At 43.3% G+C, this 20,498-nt stretch overlaps 1 protein-coding gene and 1 pseudogene across 2 annotated transcripts; one reads left to right on the top strand and one right to left on the bottom strand.

The window, feature by feature from the left end:
• Nucleotides 1-4,922: 4,922 nt before the first annotated feature.
• Nucleotides 4,923-12,975, bottom strand: LOC147448585 (ABC transporter B family member 21-like). 2 transcript variants are annotated; one of them, XM_086521157.1, is made up of 11 exons: nt 12,640-12,975; nt 12,234-12,288; nt 11,678-11,853; nt 11,350-11,571; nt 10,890-11,128; nt 9,933-10,732; nt 7,718-8,321; nt 7,228-7,456; nt 6,867-7,133; nt 6,362-6,616; nt 4,923-6,065 (listed from the first exon to the last, which is right to left on the bottom strand). In XM_086521157.1, exons 1-11 carry the CDS (start codon nt 12,865-12,867, stop codon nt 5,406-5,408), a joined length of 3,735 nt encoding a protein of 1,244 aa, XP_086377283.1. In that variant the 5' UTR covers nt 12,868-12,975; the 3' UTR covers nt 4,923-5,405. The 2 variants fall into 2 exon arrangements, with proteins under 2 accessions (XP_086377283.1, XP_086377284.1); XM_086521158.1 differs by lacking the exon at nt 12,234-12,288 and having other exon boundaries at nt 12,640-12,778.
• A 171-nt stretch (nt 12,976-13,146) lies between these two features.
• LOC147448584 (uncharacterized) lies at nt 13,147-15,003 on the top strand (annotated as a pseudogene).
• Nucleotides 15,004-20,498: the final 5,495 nt, after the last annotated feature.

Genomic DNA, 20,498 nt, shown 5'->3' with positions numbered 1-20,498 from the left:
TCTTTAGATTAGATCGTTCTTTAAAAATCCTATCTTCCAAGTCCTTTAAATCCATTTGCTTATCTTGCATGCAAGGCCTCTAATCATAGGGCATTCCTTGAATAAGTGAGAGAGGTCGTCACTTGATATTTTGCAAGCGGAGCACCTATCTGAGCTAATATTGTGGCAAGGATCTTGATGCCAATCGATAGGGCCTCCCATAGCGCTTATTACAAAAATATCTTCATTGATAGCAGCCATTGTGGAGTCCATATGTAATTTGTTATAACGACGCATCTTGATTCCGGCCATTGCTTATCCCATTTCTTATATTGTTGAGGGAGAACCAATTAGTTTGATCATTAGGGTGCGGTAATTGTTTTGGGTTTGCGATTCATAGAAGTGTCTCCTCTTGGGCCATCGTCAAGCTTTCCACTCAAAACTAGACTCGTAGATTGGCATCAAGCAATTGTTCAATTCCTCAACAACTATGTTGATCGACAATCTTCCATGTCGTTGAGGTGGTATTGGTAAGCTAGGTGATCTATATCTTTCCAGCTCTCGCTATTGTTGTCCCAAAAGTGGGCTAGTCATCGGAGTCCTTTGTTAGTCACCTCTGATTTCCCTCCAAAAGGGGTTCAATAGTTTCCTTTCCACTTTAGAGAGCCACAGGGACCAGTGTGTTAATGATTTTTTAAAATATTTGGTTACCTCTCCCCACTCATGTTCCTCTGATGCTCTAGTAAACTTATATACTAGTTCACTTGTTGTGCCACCCAATCGCAAGTACGACCATCGGGGGGCAAGTAGTTTGTCATGTGCCTCTAGCTCTTTCCATTGACCACCTTGCGGAAAGAGATTTTCCTTGTTTATTGTATCCTTGGTCATAATGGCCCATGCCTGGTCTTGCTTTGCAATTGAGACCAAAAAAATTGCACACTAAGCCTATGCATGAACATCAGGGTCAAGTATCCCAATACCACCTTGCTCCACCGGCCTAGCGATAGACCCCCATTTGGACCACTGCCAAGGCCTCGAGTCTTTGGTGTTCTTCTTCCATAGGAATCTTCTTGCTGGTTTCAAGAATTCTTTCCAGTTGCATGTGGTTATCTTGAGGAGAGAGCTAGTGAAGGAAATATAAGTGAGGATAAATAAATTAATCACTTTTACCCTGCTCTAGAAAGGAAGCAGCACATATTCCCACCTTTACATCTTGAATGCAAACCTATCTAAGACCCAACAGAATCTTTTCTTGCACCTCCAAAGGGGCTCCTAGGTGCCTAAAAACCTGTCCTTTTGATACAATATCTCCCGTGCACAACACCGGGTCAAAAGAGTCATTTTCTACTAGCGAGATTAGTCTTGATTTCTCAATATTTCACTTTGACCTTGAGGCTATGGCGAATGTTTGCAAAATCTCTAAATCCTACATGATGACTTGAGGACTATCTTTTAAGCAGAGAAGAGAGTCGTTATGAGTTGGCAAAGAGCTTCATTGTGAGTTGGCCGCTATTGGGCAAGGTCAGCCCTTGGATCTCCCCTCTCTCAGCACTAGCTTCGAGCATAGTAACTAGAGGATGAGAGATGATGGAGAACAGTAATGGGGCAAGAGGGCATCCCTACTTGATTGATCTTTCTTACAATGATTGCACCCATAAGTCTATCATTAAACAATAACTCAAAGTGGTTCCTAATGCCAAGGATATGGACCAGTTGACATAGTCGCGGCCCAAAGCCCAATGAATTCATGACATCTTCTATGAATGACCATGTGATCCGGTCATATGCTTTGTCCAAGTCAAGTTGGAGCAAGATACACTCTTTCTTGGTGCCGATCGCATACTCAATGCCAACCATAGCTACCAAAATGCTATCATAAATTGACCTTCTTTTGATAAAACTGTGTTGATGGGGGCTAATGGCTTTCTATAGGAGGGGAGACAACCTGAGGTTGCCAGTTTTGGCAATGATTTTATGTGCCACCAAAATCATAGTGATGGGCCGCTAGTGTTTCAGTTGGGAGCAGCAAATCCACTTTGGGATGGGTTTAATGAGGCTTCTTTTTATGCTTGGATCCACAACTCCCTCGAATAGGGCTTGGTTAGCCATCTCTATGATTGGAGACTTGAAATCCTCCCAAAATTCTTTGAAGAACTCAATAGTTCACATATCCAATCTAGGGGACTTCTCTTTCCCTAATGCTTGTAGCGCAAGAGAGCATTCATCCTTTGTGAAAGTAACTAAACTAAAGTTAGGTAAAACTTCATCTAGCTATATTGAATATGTTAATGTATGCCTTCATCACCCTTTAAAAAGGCAATCATACAAATAAAAAACCGTGCTATAGCACCAAAATGTCGACTAGTGTTCGCAAAATATATCGAGGTATAGTCTATTCTTAACAAGCTAAAATTGCAAAATCCCAGCTAGATTGGGAGGTTGCCTTGAAGAAAACCACTAAAAATTTATTGGTTTTAGTGTAAATATGGAAAATTCTTAAATTTTCACCTAAAACTAAGAAAGGTTTTAAGTGTGATCTCTTCTTTATATGGTTAGAAATCCTAATATAAAGTGTGTATATTTGTTTTTGCCCTTGATAGAAATCCGCTATGATTGGCTTCATCCAAACTGCTGCAAGGCACAACCTTTTGACACAATGGTATGATCTTCCTTCAAAGTCAAACACAGCAATCACCCATGAAACTTCACGTCTCCCAAGGATTTTCTTATGGATAACTACGAAAAAACCTTCAAAAACACGCATGCAATTTGCATTGTAGCCACTATTTTACATTTCTCTAATTTTTGAATATCAATAAGGTAGCAACATGGCATACCCGCATGTTTTTGGTGATGCGCATGTCCATTCTTTGTGGTGTATTGATGGTTGCATGAGTAATCACCAATCTCTAAGAATGGCGATCATGTAAAACCTTATTTGAATTTTTGGGAATATTTCATGAGGCATCTCTAATTTTAGTGTAAATACCAAAACTGTTTCCAATGTTGGCTTTAAAATCAAAAGAACTCACATAAGCCCATGCTTTAAAAGGTATAAAAATAGCTTAAGTATCATGCTTACTTTTGCTATATATTTGGTCTCAATATTGACTGAAGGGCTCCACCATTCAACACTAAAACAGGCATGCTCTATAGCACTCATGTTGCACTTGGAAAAGCATGGGCCTGATCGTCAATTGAGGATGTGTTGGAGCCGGGTTGCACCATGGGTTAGTGAGGGGAAGAGGGGCAAAGCATTGCACAAGGTCCCACCCATAGTAGTAGATGAAAAGGCTTGGAGTTTCTATTTTCAAGGAGAGCATGAGAGATATTTGATTGGAGATGGCAAGCCTATGTTTAAGGAGAGACTTTCACTACCTACTATAAGATAGCTTATTCCCCTCCTTTTCAAAGTGCTAGTGGGGTTTTTGAAAGTCTTCTATATTTGTGGACAAAAACATGGATATGCATTTATGTAGTATACACTCACCCTACTAAACCATGGCACGACCCAACTCTTACACTCATAGGCTAGAATGTATGCACAACTCTAATGTCGATGGCAGTTGTCATGTGTTAAGGTTAATGATGTCAGATGGCAGGGGCTGCCAACACGATTGATGGCATGAGGCTACCATCATCCGCTATTGTTAAGGCTAGTTAGGAAGGGAGTGTCGCTAGCTATTCTCAATGTCGCCCTAAGAGTTGCTGTAGCATTGTGAGATGTTGTAGTCGTTATGAGAATAGCAAGGTCAATGGCCCCACCATACACCACCCTTTTACAAAGAGTAAATCAGTGTTGTTATCTCTTGGAGATGGTTCCCATGATGAAAAACATAACAAAAAGAAGAAAGGAGACATCATGCAGTTTCTTCTTCTCCTTCTCCTCCTCCTACATCTTATTAAGCAAGCCACATCATCTTTAACTTCTTCTTCCTCGTCTTCTTATACAACTCCCCTCCTCCTCCTTCTTCTTCTTCTTCTTATACCATTATGTGCATTGCTATGGCAACAACTCTCTTATACTATTAGTGCATACACCTAGCTATCATTACTTATGCTATTATGTCGATGTTGAAAAAGGTTTTACCTCCTATTCAACATGCAACATCTATAACACTTAGTTGTGTTATCAAGATATGAAGGATAAACAAATCATGCAACAATAGCATATTGTTCTCCTTTGCCTTGCCTATCCGTGGTCACGTGGGGAAGGTCCCTAGGGTAAGGTCGGCCACATAGATGGCATGCAGTTCAAGGGCTTAGGTAGAAACTGCTATTTAAGGATAGGGTGGGTGAAAATCAATATGCCAATCCCCCCTTATCTCACATTTGTATCAGAGCTTCTCTCTCTCTCTCTCTCTCTCTCTCTCTCTCTCTCTCTCACACACACACACACACACACACACACACACACACACACATTGTTGTCTTGAGGAAAGGGAAGTTGGTGAGAGGAGGCCTCTATTGGTTGTTGAGAGCTAATTTCCCATCTCCTCCTCCGCATGCTGCCACCATAGCGTGTCAAGTTTGGTTTCATAGTATTTATGACAATTAGGGCATCCAAAGTGGTTTAAAGCCCTCATAAGTAGCTTTTTCCATGTTTCAAGTTTTCACAACTGACAAAGCACTTAGTGTCAAAATTGGACTTGTACACAAAGGATACACAAATTTACAAGACAAAGATAAAGACAAAGCACTTCTTGAAACCAGATTCTTGAAAAGTTTCTTGTAATCCTATTGAAGCTGAACGCAAAGGAAGTTACATAAGTCTACACAATATCTTCTTCAAATAGGAAACACAATAAAATTTGCGGATAAGAGCTACAATTTTGCTCATCGGGACACAACCAGCACAGAATTTTTAACACTGACACAAAGTTCTCAAGTATGGCAAAAAGTGTGTGTCTTGAACATAAGCCAGCAAGATTCAAGCTTTGAAATTCAACAGAAGAAGAAACACCATTCATACAGTTCCATGCATCTAGCTCCATGCAAGAAAGGTTTTTACACTCTTGTTATGATGCACAACATTTTTTCAAGAACATGATCGGCGAGATTGCACACAAGTATCCTAATACGGCACGCAAAGCATGACTTTTTGCACGAGGGTGCCTATGAATTTATGCAGGAGGGTGCACACAATGTTATATGCATTTATTTCTCAGCTCACATTTATTTTTCCAATACACTTTTTTGTATGTCTTTTTGCTTCCTCTTTAGTACTAAATGCATTTTTCGATATGCTTTGGATATGGATATGTAGAGAGATGGCCTTTGTCATATGCCTTGAAATAGCCAAAGCTTCCTAGTCTCACCAATGTTTGCATATCCATTATCAATGCATTCTAAGAGAGGGAACTCATCAAGAACTCGTCCCCATCTCCTCTGCCAATGTTTGTTGTGACAACAGGTGTGGTTTAAAACTAGGAAGGCCCTTGAGCTGCACTGCTGGTAGAAATTTTCACAAGCGAAGCATAGATGCCACTCTTCATCGCCATCAGCTGGTCATGGGTGCCTTGTTCTGCCACACCCCCATCCTTTAGAACCACAATGATGTCTGCATTTTGGATTGTGCTGAGACGGTGCGCCACCACCATCGTGGAGCGCCCCGCAGCTGCCCTCTCTAGCGCCTCCTGTACCACTACCTCTGCCTCTACATCCAATGCGCTCGTTGCCTCATCCAAAAGCACAATCTTCGGATCCCTCACCATTGCCCTTGCTATGGCCACCCTCTGCTTCTGCCCTCCAGATAGTTGCACTCCCCTCTCCCCAACCACACTCTCATACCCCTTCGGAAAACCTGCTATGAATGTAGCCGCATTTGCTACCTCTGCCGCTTTCACCAAAGCCTCCTCTGTCACCTCCCCCTCCACACCATACTCAATGTTGGCCCGAATTGTGTTATTAAAAAGAAAAGGCTCCTGGCTCACCAGCCCCATCTGCCTCCGAAGCCACATCGTTTGCAGCTGCCGAATATCCACCTTGTCCAAACAAATCATGCCCATGTCCGGGTCATAAAATCTCTGAAGCAGAGCCAGAACAGTGGACTTTCCGCATCCGCTCTGACCAACCAAGGCAAGGGTCTGTTGAGAAAATTAAACCACAACATCAAGTATCAATCAGCTCCATGGACTGCTTTCAAAAAAATGTATGTACATGTATATGGCGGAAAGAATTGAGTGTGTATGCCTCTGCGAGTGTGTGCACACGTGCACGGGCACAAGCATGCATGCGTACACATCGCACACATGTAAACTGATGCCAATGTGTGTCTGAGTGGCTTGCATGCGAGAAAACCATGAGCACCCCAACAAAACCTATCTTGAGGCATGAATAGTCCATTGCATTTGAAATGAACAAGAAAAGAGTGTAAAGAGACCTTCCCAGCCTGAAGAGTGAAGCTTAGGTTGCTGAAGATAACAGTGTCCGGCATCATAGGGTAAGTGAACTGAACCTGTTGAAACTCCACTTCACCTTTCAGTCGCTTAAGCTTCATGCCAGCATTGAGCTCATTGTGTTTCAAGTCTAGCAGTTTAAACACGGAAGCAACTGCCAATTTCACATTTGAGATGTCTGGGGTAACACCCAGGGAAAGGGCTACGGCGATCGCGCTAAGCTCAACAATCAAAAACGTCTGCATGGCAAAATCCAGGAATGACCACAAAGCTAGCCGATAGAGTTAAACAACAAACAAAAGAAGCAGCTTACAAAATCATTTATCTTTTACAGGAGAACAACAAATTGCACTTCTCTTCTATCGTGAAAGCGCTTGCATAGATGTTCCTGTCATGCACAATGTCTGTCTGTATATGTGCATGTGTTTTTCCTCTGCCCATAGAAGCTAAACAACCACAAAACAAAAATTTATATTTTAAGTACCATACCTTGACAAATTTATCAAAATCAACTAGCCCGCTGAATATGAGTTTGCCTCCAACCCAGAAGCTCAAAGCTAAGGAACCAAACATCATGACATACGTAGCACCAAATCCAAGACCCCCAATCAAGGCCGCTTGCCGACCACCCTTGAGACATTCCATGCTCTTGGCATGGTAAAGGCTTAAAATCTTCTTCTCTGCACAGAAAGATGCTACTGTTCTGATGCTACTCAGAGCATCATGTGCAATTTGGCTTGTTTCACTGTACATAATCTGCAAAGAACGTGTCTGGGTTAATACAGACATACAACAAAAAGGCCCTTGTTCTATTATGCTAGATTGCATGGATGTCCACTGCATGAAGTACCTTGGCTTTTGCATCAAAGACTTCACCAAGCTTTACCTGCATCCATACATCCAGACTATAAAAGGGTAGCAAGCCTATAAAAAGAAGGGCAAGCTGCCAGCATGTCGACATTGCTATTAGCAATCCCACTAAAACAGTTGTCAAATTTTGTGCGATGATTGCTAAGCCATCTCCAACTACCACTCTCATCTGTGATGCATCACGTTGCAATTGAGAGCTGATCAAGCCACTGCAGACAAGAAAATATATGAATCAAGAACTTTACACGAACACCTTACAATGTGTATCAGATACAAATTGTGTGTATTTGTATGTCTATGTGTGTGCACATTCACATGCACAAGTGTGCTCCAAATGAGATGCAGAACATTGGCTAAGCACAGATTACAAATCGCACGGTTAAAACAAACTTTTGATCCTGACATAATTTAAACCTCCCACATACATCATATACATCTTGAAAGCTACCCATAAGCTCACTTTTCAGTACCTTGCATTGTCGCTATGTTCAAACCACTTCATATCTTGATGTAGGATCTTGGTGAAGGCCAGAAGCCGAATGCGGCGCACAAGCCTTTCCCCAGCTAGAGAGAAGCAAACATTTTGCAAAGGATTGAGCAAAAGGGAGAGGACAGCCAAGCCGATGAAGACGTAGATCCAGAGCAGGGCACCAGCACGGATGTCATCCTGAGCACCATAGAAAGTGCGGATGATATTTGTGAAGAGAAGACCGACAATGGGTAAGACGGCTCCATTGCAGAACGCAGCAAAGGAGCCAAGGAGGAGCAGAGGAGTCTCTCGCTTGTTGAATGCGGCAAGGCGGAGGCCATGAGACCAACCAACAGAGGAAGCAATCTGGTAGTGCTCGGAAGCTTCGCGGTTTCCCTCTGTGGTAAGCTCATTGTGGACGCTTCCTAGGCTTCCCGAGCTTCCAAAAGAGGAAAATCTACCCGTGCGCCTATGGCATCCCAGGGCCTCTACCGGCTGCACCGTCTGTCCTTGCTCTTGTCCCTGCTCCGCTCTTCGTCTCTCCTCCAGTTGCACTAGCTCCGCAAAAACCCCGTCCGTCCTGGTCACGAGCTCTGCGTGAGTTCCTGCTTACACGACCAACACAGAGAAATTGTAAGTTGTCGGGGGATATGTGAGCCACCGCCTCTAGATGTGAGAGGTGTGAGAGAGAATAAGAACAACAGATGCAAATGGCTTTGGAAACCACCGCAATCTTCAATTAATCAGTTCAAGCTCTAAGTACAATGTAATCGTTAGCCAAGGCGGTGGGCTGTTAGCAACACTAACACTTGGATTAATTGGTAAATAGGAGTTTAAGCTCTTTTATAGATTAACCGGGCCGTTAACAACAATGGGGTTTAATAAAACAATTAATTAATCTTCAGACTGATGACAGTGATCTTAATTCTCTCTTTTCATTTTATTTGCTTCAACTGTGCTTGGATTTTGCAAACTTTAATTTTTCTCACTTCCTCAATCATCATCCTTCGATTATTGTCAAATATTTTGCAACTTCTTGCTCTATTTGCTTTACACTGACCTAATTTCCGTTCTCAAGTTTGTGGCCAAGTCTTTAATAGGTAATTGATATGGCCCATTGATTTCTACTAGGCATATCTTTGCCATTGCCATCTATACTATCTATGAAGTAGCTTAAAAATTTCAAGGCAAAAAAGGCCCTCCACTCATAAATTCCTCCACAATTGCATGGACTGTAGCACGGTCGAATTTTGCACCTTCCTCCTTGCTACAAAAAGCCTTAGTGTTGGAGGCTTCCAAGAGGCAGTTCACGTGGAACCATGGCTTGCAACCGGCTGTTGGTTGGCAACCAACAACTACTCAGTTCCCATGAAAAGCGAAAATTTTGGAAATACATTGATAAATGGCGTATTTTTCCTCTACGAAGCTGAAAAAGTGAGCACAGTTTTGTCCTTTTCCATGGTTTCCAACCTGCTCCACCTCCTCCCCTAGGAGGAGCATCGCAACCGGTTTGCAACCAATTGCAAACTTTTTCCTCGCAACACCTCATGGGAACCAAACTGGTTCGCAACTGATTGGCAACCAGTTGCAAACCAAAGCTCCATGTGAACTGCACCCAAGTGTCACGCATTGGGCTCTCTCTTCTAATCTTGCATGTACGTTTTACAAGGTTTGTTGCTTGTTGCTTTGCAACACATATTTGCCTGCACCGAACCTAGAGTACTCCCATCACCATCCCCCGCGCTACTCCAAAATCGCCTCTCGTCTCTTTGCCATGCCATCTCCACCATTTGGTTGATGCCCTGACCCATGTTGCTACATCTCACATGCACAGTCAAATTCTACACTTTTTGAGATATTCCAAATTTTGTTTTTTCTTCTAAGAGTGTCAAAGCTACTTGATTCATCACCATCGCGGATTTGAGCTTGTAGGATCCTATGGCATTGTCAATGCAAAGCCTTTTGTTGAAATTAGACAAGTTCAACGGCTCCAAGTAACACTTAAATCCCATCTTATGCGCAATAATTTGAGGTGTATATATGCACAAGAACCATCCCCCCTTAAACTATGCATTCAATTTAGAGGCTAAGAATACATGCACGATAAAAGTGACGAGATAAATCTCTGAAAATTTTTCCTACTACTATAACTATTGCTTCTTCTTCATCTTCTCTCTCTCTCTCTCTCTCTCTCTCTCTCTCTCTCAAGAGCATACCTTGTTCAACGATGCAGCCGCGTTGTATGACAGCGATGAAATGGGCATCCCTCACTGTAGTGAGGCGATGCGCGATGATGAGGGTGGTACGTCCCTGCATTGCCCTATCTAGCGCCGCATGCACCAAAGTCTCCGACTTTGTATCCAAAGAGCTGGTGGCCTCATCGAGCAAGAGAATGTGGGGATCCTTCAACACAGCGCGTGCTATCGCGATGCGTTGTTTTTGCCCTCCTGAAAGTTGTAGCCCTCCTTGCCCCACTATTGTATCCATCCCCTGGGGCAACTGTGCAATGAAATCTGATGCATTCGCAATTTCGACAGCAGCATGGATTTCCTCCTCTATTGCATTCTCCCTTCCGTATGTTATGTTGTCCCTTACTGAACCATGTAGCAACATAGGCTCTTGTGACACTAGCCCAACTTGCCGTCGAAACCAGCTTAGATTCAAGTCTCTCAAATCAACGCCATCAATTTTCACTTGTCCACTAAGTGGATCATAAAACCGCTCTATCAAGCTAACCACGGTTGACTTTCCACTGCCACTCTCCCCCACGAGAGCTATTGCTGCCCCCATTGGAATGAGCAATGAGAAATCTGTAAAGACTTGATGATCTGGCCGCGTCGGGTATGTGAAGCTTACATTTTTGAACTCAATTTCACCTTTCAATTCATCCAAAACAAGCCCAGATTCATTAGCAATGTCGATGCAAGGTACTCTATTCATGATTTCGAACATCTTGTGCGCCGCGGTGGTGCCAGCGGATATTGCAGTCAAGCTTGGCACGCATTGTCCTAGAGCCCTAGATAAGTAAAATAGGTGGACAAGGCAAATCAATCACTATGAAATTGCATTTCCACAATTGCATGACCTCACATGGCATTGATAACCAGTGTTTGAAATTTTCTTGCTTCTCTTTGCATACAAACTAAAACAATGATCGAAACAAGCTGACTTACGATGTGCCAATTATAGTTGTAAAGAGCACCGTTATCACCCTACCCCCAGTATAACCTCCATGAACAATGAAGACTGCTCCAAACCACAATGTGTATGCATACATGCCAAATGTGAAAAACATTATGATGCCAATCCCTATCCCTGTAGCTATCGACTGTTGCAAGCTTGCTCTACTTGCTTTCCTTAGAGCCTTGTCATACACCTGAATTGCTTTCTTCTCACCTCCAAAGGGAACTACCTGAGCAATTCAAAGACCCAACATACTTCTATTAAGCAAGGATACTGAGTGATTTTCAATGATATCAATATCTTTGCATTTTTTTTAAAATTTCCATTGTTCATGTGAATGGCAATTTGTTACAATTCAAGATATAGGCAGATGGCCCACTAATGTATAAATGTCTACAGTGGATAAATACATATAGGCTTGACTCTTGAGCATGTATCAAAAGAAGTTACCGTCTTTATCGCTGTAATCACTTGTTCGATGATGCAGCTTGCTTGGCCGTTTGCAGCAAATACATCCCTTGAAATCTTGGGAACAATGAGGGCCATTGCATAGCCAGAGAAAAGAAAGAAAGGGATGATAGTACATGCAACAAGGGTGAGCTTCCATCCTTGGGTGAAGGCAATGATATACCCACTTAAGAGGTTACCTACACTTTGCACGAGCTTTCCAACCTGAAAAGCAAGTCAAGTAAAAAAGAGACAAGTTTATCTCAAGCAAAATCAAAGCCAAGAGTGCTACAATAAATGTTCTTTGAAATGTGAGGAACTTGCGACTCACTTTTTCTCCGGTGGCTTGCTTGATGTGAAATATGTCAACGGTGAAGGTCTCCACCATAGCTCCTGTGGTGACCTCTTGATCATAAAAGGAGAGGTCCTGCCTCAATAGAGCTTGCAAGTAGTGGTATCTTATCCTCTCTGCTTGCCTTTCCCCCACATTCATCCAGCAAGTCACCTCTACAAGAAAATCATATTTTAGCCTTAATCATCACACGAGTAGAATACGGCCTATTCACTCATGAAGATTTACAAATTTTCTCATGTAGGAAAACGGAGTCTTTCTCAGTGTTATTCCTACAATGCATAACATCATGAGCTTCTGCCCGAGAGGCACCGCATACCTAACTAGGTACGATTGGGGGCAGGGGACCACCGGCCCCCCCACTGCGCCGGCGGTCCCCTGCCCCCAATTGTACCTAGCTAGGTACGCGGCGCCTCCCTCACAGAAGCTCATGATGTTGAGGTAAGTCACAATATGGGAAATATTGTGAGAATTTGTCGAAAACTTCTTGTGGATCATGGATCGAAGATAAGGTCATGAGTAGAAAGAGGCTTACGGAGGAAATATGCAGCAGCTGCAATCACTCCTGCTATGAAAGCATGATAGGCTGTCTGCATGTAAAAATGCATTATTGTTGTTAACTATCAAACCAACTTTTACTTTTCCGCATCAAACTTATATCTATTAGCATTAAGCTTGATGTAGTTTTAAGAACCAATGCGAAGTGCTACACTGAAATTTGAAAGAAAAACAGCCTAAATGACATTTTTACACGTGTAGAAAAATGTGTGTGCATAGTTATGGAGTGGAAGAAGAGAAACAAAAGGGAAGCAGAAGGAATTATAGAGACATAGCATGCATACTCCATGCATATATAAGCAAAGAGAGAGAGAGAGAGAGAGAGAGAGAGAGAGAGAGAGAGAGAGAGAGAGAGAGAGAGAGAGATGGCAATTCTAGTGCACCTCAGCCATGCTTCTCTGCTGCGCGTGGAGGTCAGCAGATCCAAAATGCATGTCATCCAAAACCCGGCCAAACAAGAAGGTAGCAACGGGGAGAGGAGTTCCGGCGAGTAAACCCCCGAACGTGCCAAGCACAATCAATAGAACATCGAAAGAGTCTGCAAACGAGAAGAGCTTCCAGAAGGCGAGGGATCCGGACTTCGCTCTCATGATCAGCTGATCCTTTCTCATGTTCTCTAACTTAGGAACTGCACTCTCTGCATGAGATCCTTCCTAATGCATGCCCCTTCTCCTGCAGCTTCCTTTCAGCAGCGCCTGTTTTTGAAGGCAGCTCCAGAGCCGTTTCTCTGTCTAATTACCTCCTTGATTGATGCCGACCCACAACATCTTTACTGGCCCACGATGGAGCCCCCGTAGCACTGTACTGTCTTTCAATGCAGTCAACCACCCACGTCGACGCAGTTGCATTACTCTGCCACCTGACATGTCGATTTTCGCTTCTTTTACGTCATGCGAGCCCATTCGCTTTATTGCTACTTTTTTCTCGGCTATATCACATCACGCGGTTGGCAAATCGAAATATCACAATCGAGGAAGATGAGCAGCAGGTTTCTGCTAGTTATAATTCTTATTTCGTTATATTGTAGCTTTGCGCCAGTTGCTGCAATAGAGAATAGCAATGATGATTGGCGTCGGCGCTGTATGATGAGAACAGTAGCAGCGACGCTTTTGTACTGAGTTGGATATGGTGGCAGCGATGCCCTAATTTGTAGTACTGATCTGGATGGTGCCACCGTGGCAGGCAGATTAGCGTAAAAGGAGCTGGCGTCGCTGAACGACGTAGCAGAAATTGCAGAAAAAGTCGTAGATTTCACCTAATCGGCCTTCCACACGGCGACATGGAAAGGGAAAAGACTGCCACATCTTGAATGGAAGAGCCTTTTTCCCACTTTTGGGTATAAAGACCGCCTTCCGTATAGCAGCTAAGAGCCGGGTCCCGCTGGGGACTTATAAAATTAGTAGTATTAATTTAAAAGCCTTAAAAAGAGGTCACGCTCCGGTTGTGTTGATTTAGTAAGATTACGCCTAAATACTCGCAGCGCAATTCATTTTGCCTTTTTCTCCAGGATTTCTGATAGCTAACGAATCAAAAATCGCCAGGGATTGATCGTAGTCGTCACAGCTACTGCCTGACCGCCACTAGCAGGTATTGCTTCAACAGAATCGTGCACTCTCTCTCTCTCTCTCTCTCTCTCTCTCTCTCTCTCTCTCTGGCAGTCTCTGCTTCTACAGAAAGCGCTGATTTTGGCCGCAATCGAAGGTGGTTTCGTTGGTAGCACACTACAAACGCGATGCCAGAGCTCCCCTTCTGCAGAATTTCACCCCATCAAGACTCACCTCACCAACATGGCACAAGGAAGCAATGGGCGATCACCAGGTCTGCCTCTCGCATCTCATCTGTGTTTTGGTTTGCTTCTCCCTTGCTCCTCCAATTAATTATGCCTCACATATGGTGTCAGTACCAGTCCCAGTCCATGCTATGCCATTCATTTGTGACAGCCTAAGCCCGGATTGGAATAGTCCATATAGAAACGCTGGAACAGATTTTTTGTCATGTATTTTCAAGATAAAAAGTATTGTCTTCATCATCCTACTGTTTCGCGGTGCTTTGCTACATTTCATTTTTGCATTGGTCTGCCATTCATTTGTGAAAGCCTAAGCTCGGATTCAATGGCATACTCCACGTGTTATTTTGACGTTACAGAATTGCTTTGACAAATTTTGTCCTTCCGTGAATACGGGTTTACGGTTGCTCTCCTCTCAATTTGTTTTGAGCTGTCGAGGAACAATTTTCCATGTTGTGATGGGGAGGTCTGCCTCTTTTGATTTGGACTGGTTAAATTGTTGTGGGTGCAGGATCCTTTTTTCCCCCCTTCACGTTTGTGGGTTCGCCCATCATCACTGGTCCCCCACGGCCGAGAGAGCCAGCACATGCTCAGTATGGGTCTGTATCAACCAATTTGCAACAGTTCAACCCTCTTATTGCTCCACCAAGCCAGCACAACTTGCAAGCAATGATTGATTCTGAGGAAGTTGTCTATGACTCGCAACCTTCTACCGACTATGCTTTTGACCTCAACTCTCAAGATCCGTCCCCAATGACTTTATCAATTGTCGATCCGAGGACACCCATGCTAAGCTCTCCCTTGCTGGCCAAAGGAAGTCCTGGAGTTCAGGCAAGCAATGCACCTACTCCGCATGCACAGGTTCCGGTTCCGAAGTGCAGAGGACGGCCCCCAGCAAGCACTCAAACAAAGGAGAAGTCTTCTACAGGGCGTTTCCATTGGGACATTCGAAATACAATAGTTCTGATTGAGTCAAAAAAGCAGTACGATGACAAGAGATTTCATGCAGGGATAGCTGAAAAGTCAAAGACTATTGAGGAACAATGGGAAGACATCATCGCCTTGTGCGCTCAATGCCACTTCCATGTTGATTGGAAGATCGCATACGAGAAGTGGAATCGCCTGTATCAGAGCTACAAGGATATAAGTGATTGGGAAAGAAATCCTCCATCAGGCAAGAGCAGCTACTGGGCCATGTCACCAAGAGAGAGGGCAATTGAGAAAAAATTCACGCATAACAATTTTGAAGCTGAATTGTTTGAACTGATGGAAAGATGCATGGGCTATGATCCAGTGTTGGACCCCCCAGCTTCTCTGGCCAACGAAGCCGACGGCATGCGTTCTTGCAAAGCGAACCAACAAACTGATGCAAGAACTTCGATACTGTTGATCTTCCACAACCGAAGGTGTTTGCAATGTGGTATTGGGGGTTGCCGGATGCAAGAACCATAATTGCAATGCCTACCTTCTTCTCCACCGAGAAGATTCTTCCTGGAAGTTGACCTAGCTATTGTGGGATGTCCCTCTGTTGAAGGTCTTCACGAACAATTTCGACCACCTCTTGGAATAATTGATACGGCAATCGGAAGAGCTCTCTCCAACGCTTGTCGTCCTCTCGAGCGTAGAACACAAAATGATTCCACCATAGGATAGACGATCGTGGCTTGATGTACCACTGAACATTATTCATTGCGAACTGGGTTTGGAAACATGGCACCTTACGTGCTGAAGCAGCACCCCATTGGAGAAAGAAGGAAAGGTGGGAAGCTTTCTTGCTGGTCATGCTCATCTCCGTCGATGCCACCTTCTTCCAATAAAGCGGAGAATGTCTCCCACATCCGCATGACTGTCGCGACTATAGATGTCATCGATGCAATTAACAGTCGAGCGTGTCGTGGATCCATGATCTGACGAAAAAGCAAATAAAATTATGTCTCCCACATGATGACTTTGTTTCTTACGTGCATTATGTTGCAATTGGCGACCTCTACAACATCGTTCCATGAACTTCCATGAAAAAGTCTTGATTTCTCTCTCTCTCTCTCTCTCTCTCTCTCTCTCTCTCTCTCTCTCTCTCACACACACACACACACACACACACACACACACACACACACACACACACACACACACACACACAAAACAGAATTGGCAAAGAACTCACCGTGTTCTAGTGGAGTGGGTTTGATTCCAATGTTGATTGGGAGAGCAATTGATAGTGGCTTCACTGTGTGAAAGGTAGTATGTGTGCAAACGGGTTTAAGGTGGAAGGCATCGACACTGCAGGGTGAGAGCTGCTCAACGGAACTTGCAATTGGCACTGGCAAATGACAGCACAAGGTGCAATGAGTGGAGGGAAGAGAGTAGCGGGAGACTTTTTGAATTTCAGAGCTACTGGCTGGAGCTCGTAACTCGCTGGCTATCTTTTGGGAGCGTGACTACTGTTTTAAAGTATTAAAGGTTAATACTACTAATTTAATAAGTACCTAGCGGGACCCGGCTCTAAAGGCAAGTTTTAAGTTTCTTGGAGGGCCCTACAAAAGAAGCCTTGCCGTGTGAAATCAATGCATTGCTCCTGCCTGAACGAACTGCATGGTTGAGTTGATTGAAACAGTGCCAAAAAGAGTTGCATTGATTTGAAAGCAGGGCTGAAAATGGAAGACCATGCATGCCACATGGTACTTTTTTATTTTTATTTTTTTCCATAAAGGGCGCGAGAAGATAAAGGTGTGTGAATCTCCCCAAGCCAATTTTGTAATATTCTCAGAATCGTTACTATCGGTACAAAGTAACTCGGAGGAAACAACAGTGTGTAAAGCTGTGCAATGTAATTTTGTTATCTACTTAATATATATTTCATGCATAGTATTCGCTTGGAAGTTGGACGACCAAAATTTAAGTTGGTGTTCCAAGAGAAAAACCTAGGGGTAGAGGGGCGAGTTGTGTTACGGCCCCCAAAGCAGGAACAGACAAACCCCCAATAATATGAGGTTTGGAGACCAATATAAGCACAAAAAAGAGGAACAGACAAACCCCCAATAATATGAGGTTTGGAGACCAATATAAGCACAAAAAAGAGGAGTTGAATCAGCTAGCTCATTTGAAAAGATTGGACAGCATGAGAGTTCGTGGTTGCAATATTTTACCCCTTTTGCCCTTGATTGCTGCTCTTATTCTTGTCAATTTTCGATACACGTGCTTTTGAAAATGATGTCGTAATTACCAGCTCTCGAACCCAAAATAAATTAAGTTGAAAGCTTGTGATAAGACGACTAGGATGAGCTGCTCTGTACAAGAAATTGAGCTCGGAAGAGAGACTGAAGCTCCCCAAGTTAGAAGTGGCCCCTCTACCCTAATATCTATACTATTATAATGGGGGAAGGGATTCCGACCCCTCCCCGTGGTGGCCACGTGGTAGATTGTGCTTGATCTGGCCACTCCAGGCAAGTGTGCCCTGCACGAACAACGAGAGAGAGAGAGAGAGAGAGAGAGAGAGAGAGAGAGAGAGAGAGAGAGAGAGAGAGAGAGAGAGAGAGAGAGAGAGAGAGAGAGAGAGAGAGAGAGAGAGAGAGAGAGATAGATTTTATTATCGTCCTCGGAGGTCAAATATGACCTATGGGACCAAAGCTACATGTGATGTAGTATGTGTATGGCTGATGAGTGACTCTCGATGCTCCAAAATTGTAGTGATGAGAGTCGCAATGGAGAGCCCACACTTTGGCTGGGAGAGGAAAGTGTGTAGGTCTAAGTTATGGCTGAAAATGTGAGAGAAGCAAGTTCGGATGTGATCAAAAGCTGAGCACTCTAGTAGTGTGTGGTACTCAGACTCTCGAACTTGTAGTGAGCATAATGTGCACAATCGATTTGACTCTTCTCCATTGCCCCAACGCCCTATCTCGCATCGAAGGAAATGGGAGCTAAGCCGAATTGCTGCGATAGTGCGTATTGCGGACAAGGGAATAGGCTCAAGCATGTAAGTGTGAGTACGGTTTCCTCTCTCAGCAAAGAACATGGTTTTGTAGTTGGGGGCAATATAGGTGGTGTAATGTATGAAGCGTGACCCACTGGATTTCTCCCAAGCCGTAATACATTGGCATTGTAGAAAAGCTTCATTCACTTGAGAGTCAATTGAAGCATCATGTAGCAAGTGTAGTGCATCCCATCTCCCAAACCACTTCTTTATGTCTTGCATCCATCCCGTGCTCAAGATCTTGCTTTTATGCGTCTTTTGAACTTTTTTGCTTGCTTCCCATGCAATTGTAGGAAGTCGATGTGAGGGGTTTTGACGCATCTTTATCATGTACTCCACAACCCTTTCCATGCCCATAACCTCAATTGGAACAGATCCCGACTCAAGAAGTAGGAGCATATATGGTGTTTGTGTCTTAACTTGGAGAAAGTTTGTAAGAAAACGCTTTTGGACATTCTCAAACTCTTTCCAAGTAGACTTTGAGATGCTCCCGCCCCACACTTCAACTCCATAAAGAAGAACCGGTGTCACCAATGCATCAAAAAGATACTTCTTGAGAACCCAACACTTGATGTTTCCCGCATTACACATGTTATCAAATGCATAATATGCTCTCTTTCCCGCTTCCAAACGACGCATAGCACATTCATGCCACTTGTGATTGGATGGAACCTCAAGGCCAAGGTACTTAAAGCTCTCAACAACTTCAAGTGTCTCGTTGCTGTACACAATGCATGGCTTCTCCTTATGGTTGGTTTTCACAAGCATAACCTTTGTTTTGGATTCATTTACAATCAGCCCACTATGCAAGCAAAAGTTCTCAAGGACAACCATAAGCTTTTGTGCATCTTATAAAGTGTGTGCTAGAAGCACTACATCATCTGCATACAACAAAAGCATGATTACCGCATTGCAAATAGTGACCTCTTCAATGCCTTCTTCTTGCATAAAGTCAAGTACCATTTGTTCCAATTGATCGATGCATAGACCAAAGAGAGAGTTGGTGACAATGGACATCCTTGTTTAACCCCAATAGTGCTTACAAAAATTTCTGAAATTTCTCTTCCCATGCGCAATTGACAAATCACCTTCTCATAGATTCGAGAAACCGCAAGCATAAACTCACTTGGCACTTGGAGTTCTTCCATCCTTCTCCACAAATTGTTACGTGGAATCATATCAAAGGCTTTCTTAAAGTCCACAAAACAACAATACAATCGCTTGCCTTTCAACCGACTTTCCTCCATGAGAACACGAAGAGTGACAAGATGATCAATGGTGCTATGGCATCGACAAAAACCCGCTTGTCCCTTTGCACGCTTGTCATTCTCTTCAGCCCAATCACTCAATTTCATCTCCATTATGCACCCAAACAACTTTGCCATAAGAGACCCAATCATTATAGTCCGGTAGTTGCTTACATTCTTTACATCCCCTCCTTTATGCAAAGGCTTAACCCAATTAGTACTCCAATCATAAGGCATACCATGTTGAAGTGCAAGGTTGAACATATCACACATCCACTCATGGGTAAAATCTCCCGTCCATTTGATCATCTCTGGCTTGATACCTTGAAGATCTCCTGCTTTGCGAGTGGCCAACTTTTCAAGCCCACCGCATACATCCTCAATAGTAAAAAAAGACGGCATACATGGGAGTGAACCATAAAATGGCATTTTTTCAGTATTTTCTTGCTCATATAATTGCCTACAATGTGTGTACATATCCACTAGACTCAAGTTACCAAAATTCTCAACCCGCTTGCCTCTCAAGTTTCTCCAAGATCTTCCACATGCATGTGCCTTTTCTTGGACTTGAAATTCTTGTTGCTTTACTTCCCATCTTCTTCTCTTCTTTTGAATCAATGCCTTGTATGTATGCAAATGACTTTGATAGTTGTCTTCGTCCATAGTTGCATCAATCTTTATCAAGGACTTTCGAGCATCTTGACATTCTTTATCAAACCACCTTTTGCGTGATCTATCTTTGTTGATACCATGGAGATGCTTTATGGAAAAGAATTCTTCCGCACAAGAACAAATAGCTTTCTTGAAAGCTTCCCATTTAGTTTCCAATGGTGCATCACATTGAATCTTTGTCATCCATAATTTTTGCTCAACCATTTCAATGTACATTGGTGCCCGTTTGAAATCCATACATAGTGATAACTTCTCTTTCCTTTGGCTGAGATTATCATGCTTAGTTGCTTCTCCACATCAAAGGTCAATACATAAGGTGCGATGGTCGGATTCCGGGGTCCATTGACCAAACATAAAACTCTTTATGCGATACATGATGGCTTCAGAGAGTAGCATATAGTCAATCAAACTATCCCCATTATGTCTTCTACATGTAAATCCATTGGTTCCACTCCACAAAGATACACCATTGGCAATGAGCATACCCGTGCTATTACACATGTGTAAAAGTAACTTTCCATAGTGATCCAGCTCTTTCTCATCCATTGAAGTACGATCATACAAGTG

Source organism: Adiantum capillus-veneris, chromosome 10, assembly GCF_014529385.1.
Source record: "Adiantum capillus-veneris isolate H3 chromosome 10, ASM1452938v2, whole genome shotgun sequence".
NCBI classification, from domain to species: Eukaryota; Viridiplantae; Streptophyta; class Polypodiopsida; order Polypodiales; family Pteridaceae; genus Adiantum; species Adiantum capillus-veneris.
The sequence above is the reverse complement of the archived record's forward strand: the minus strand, read 5'-3'. Positions and strand labels throughout refer to the sequence as shown.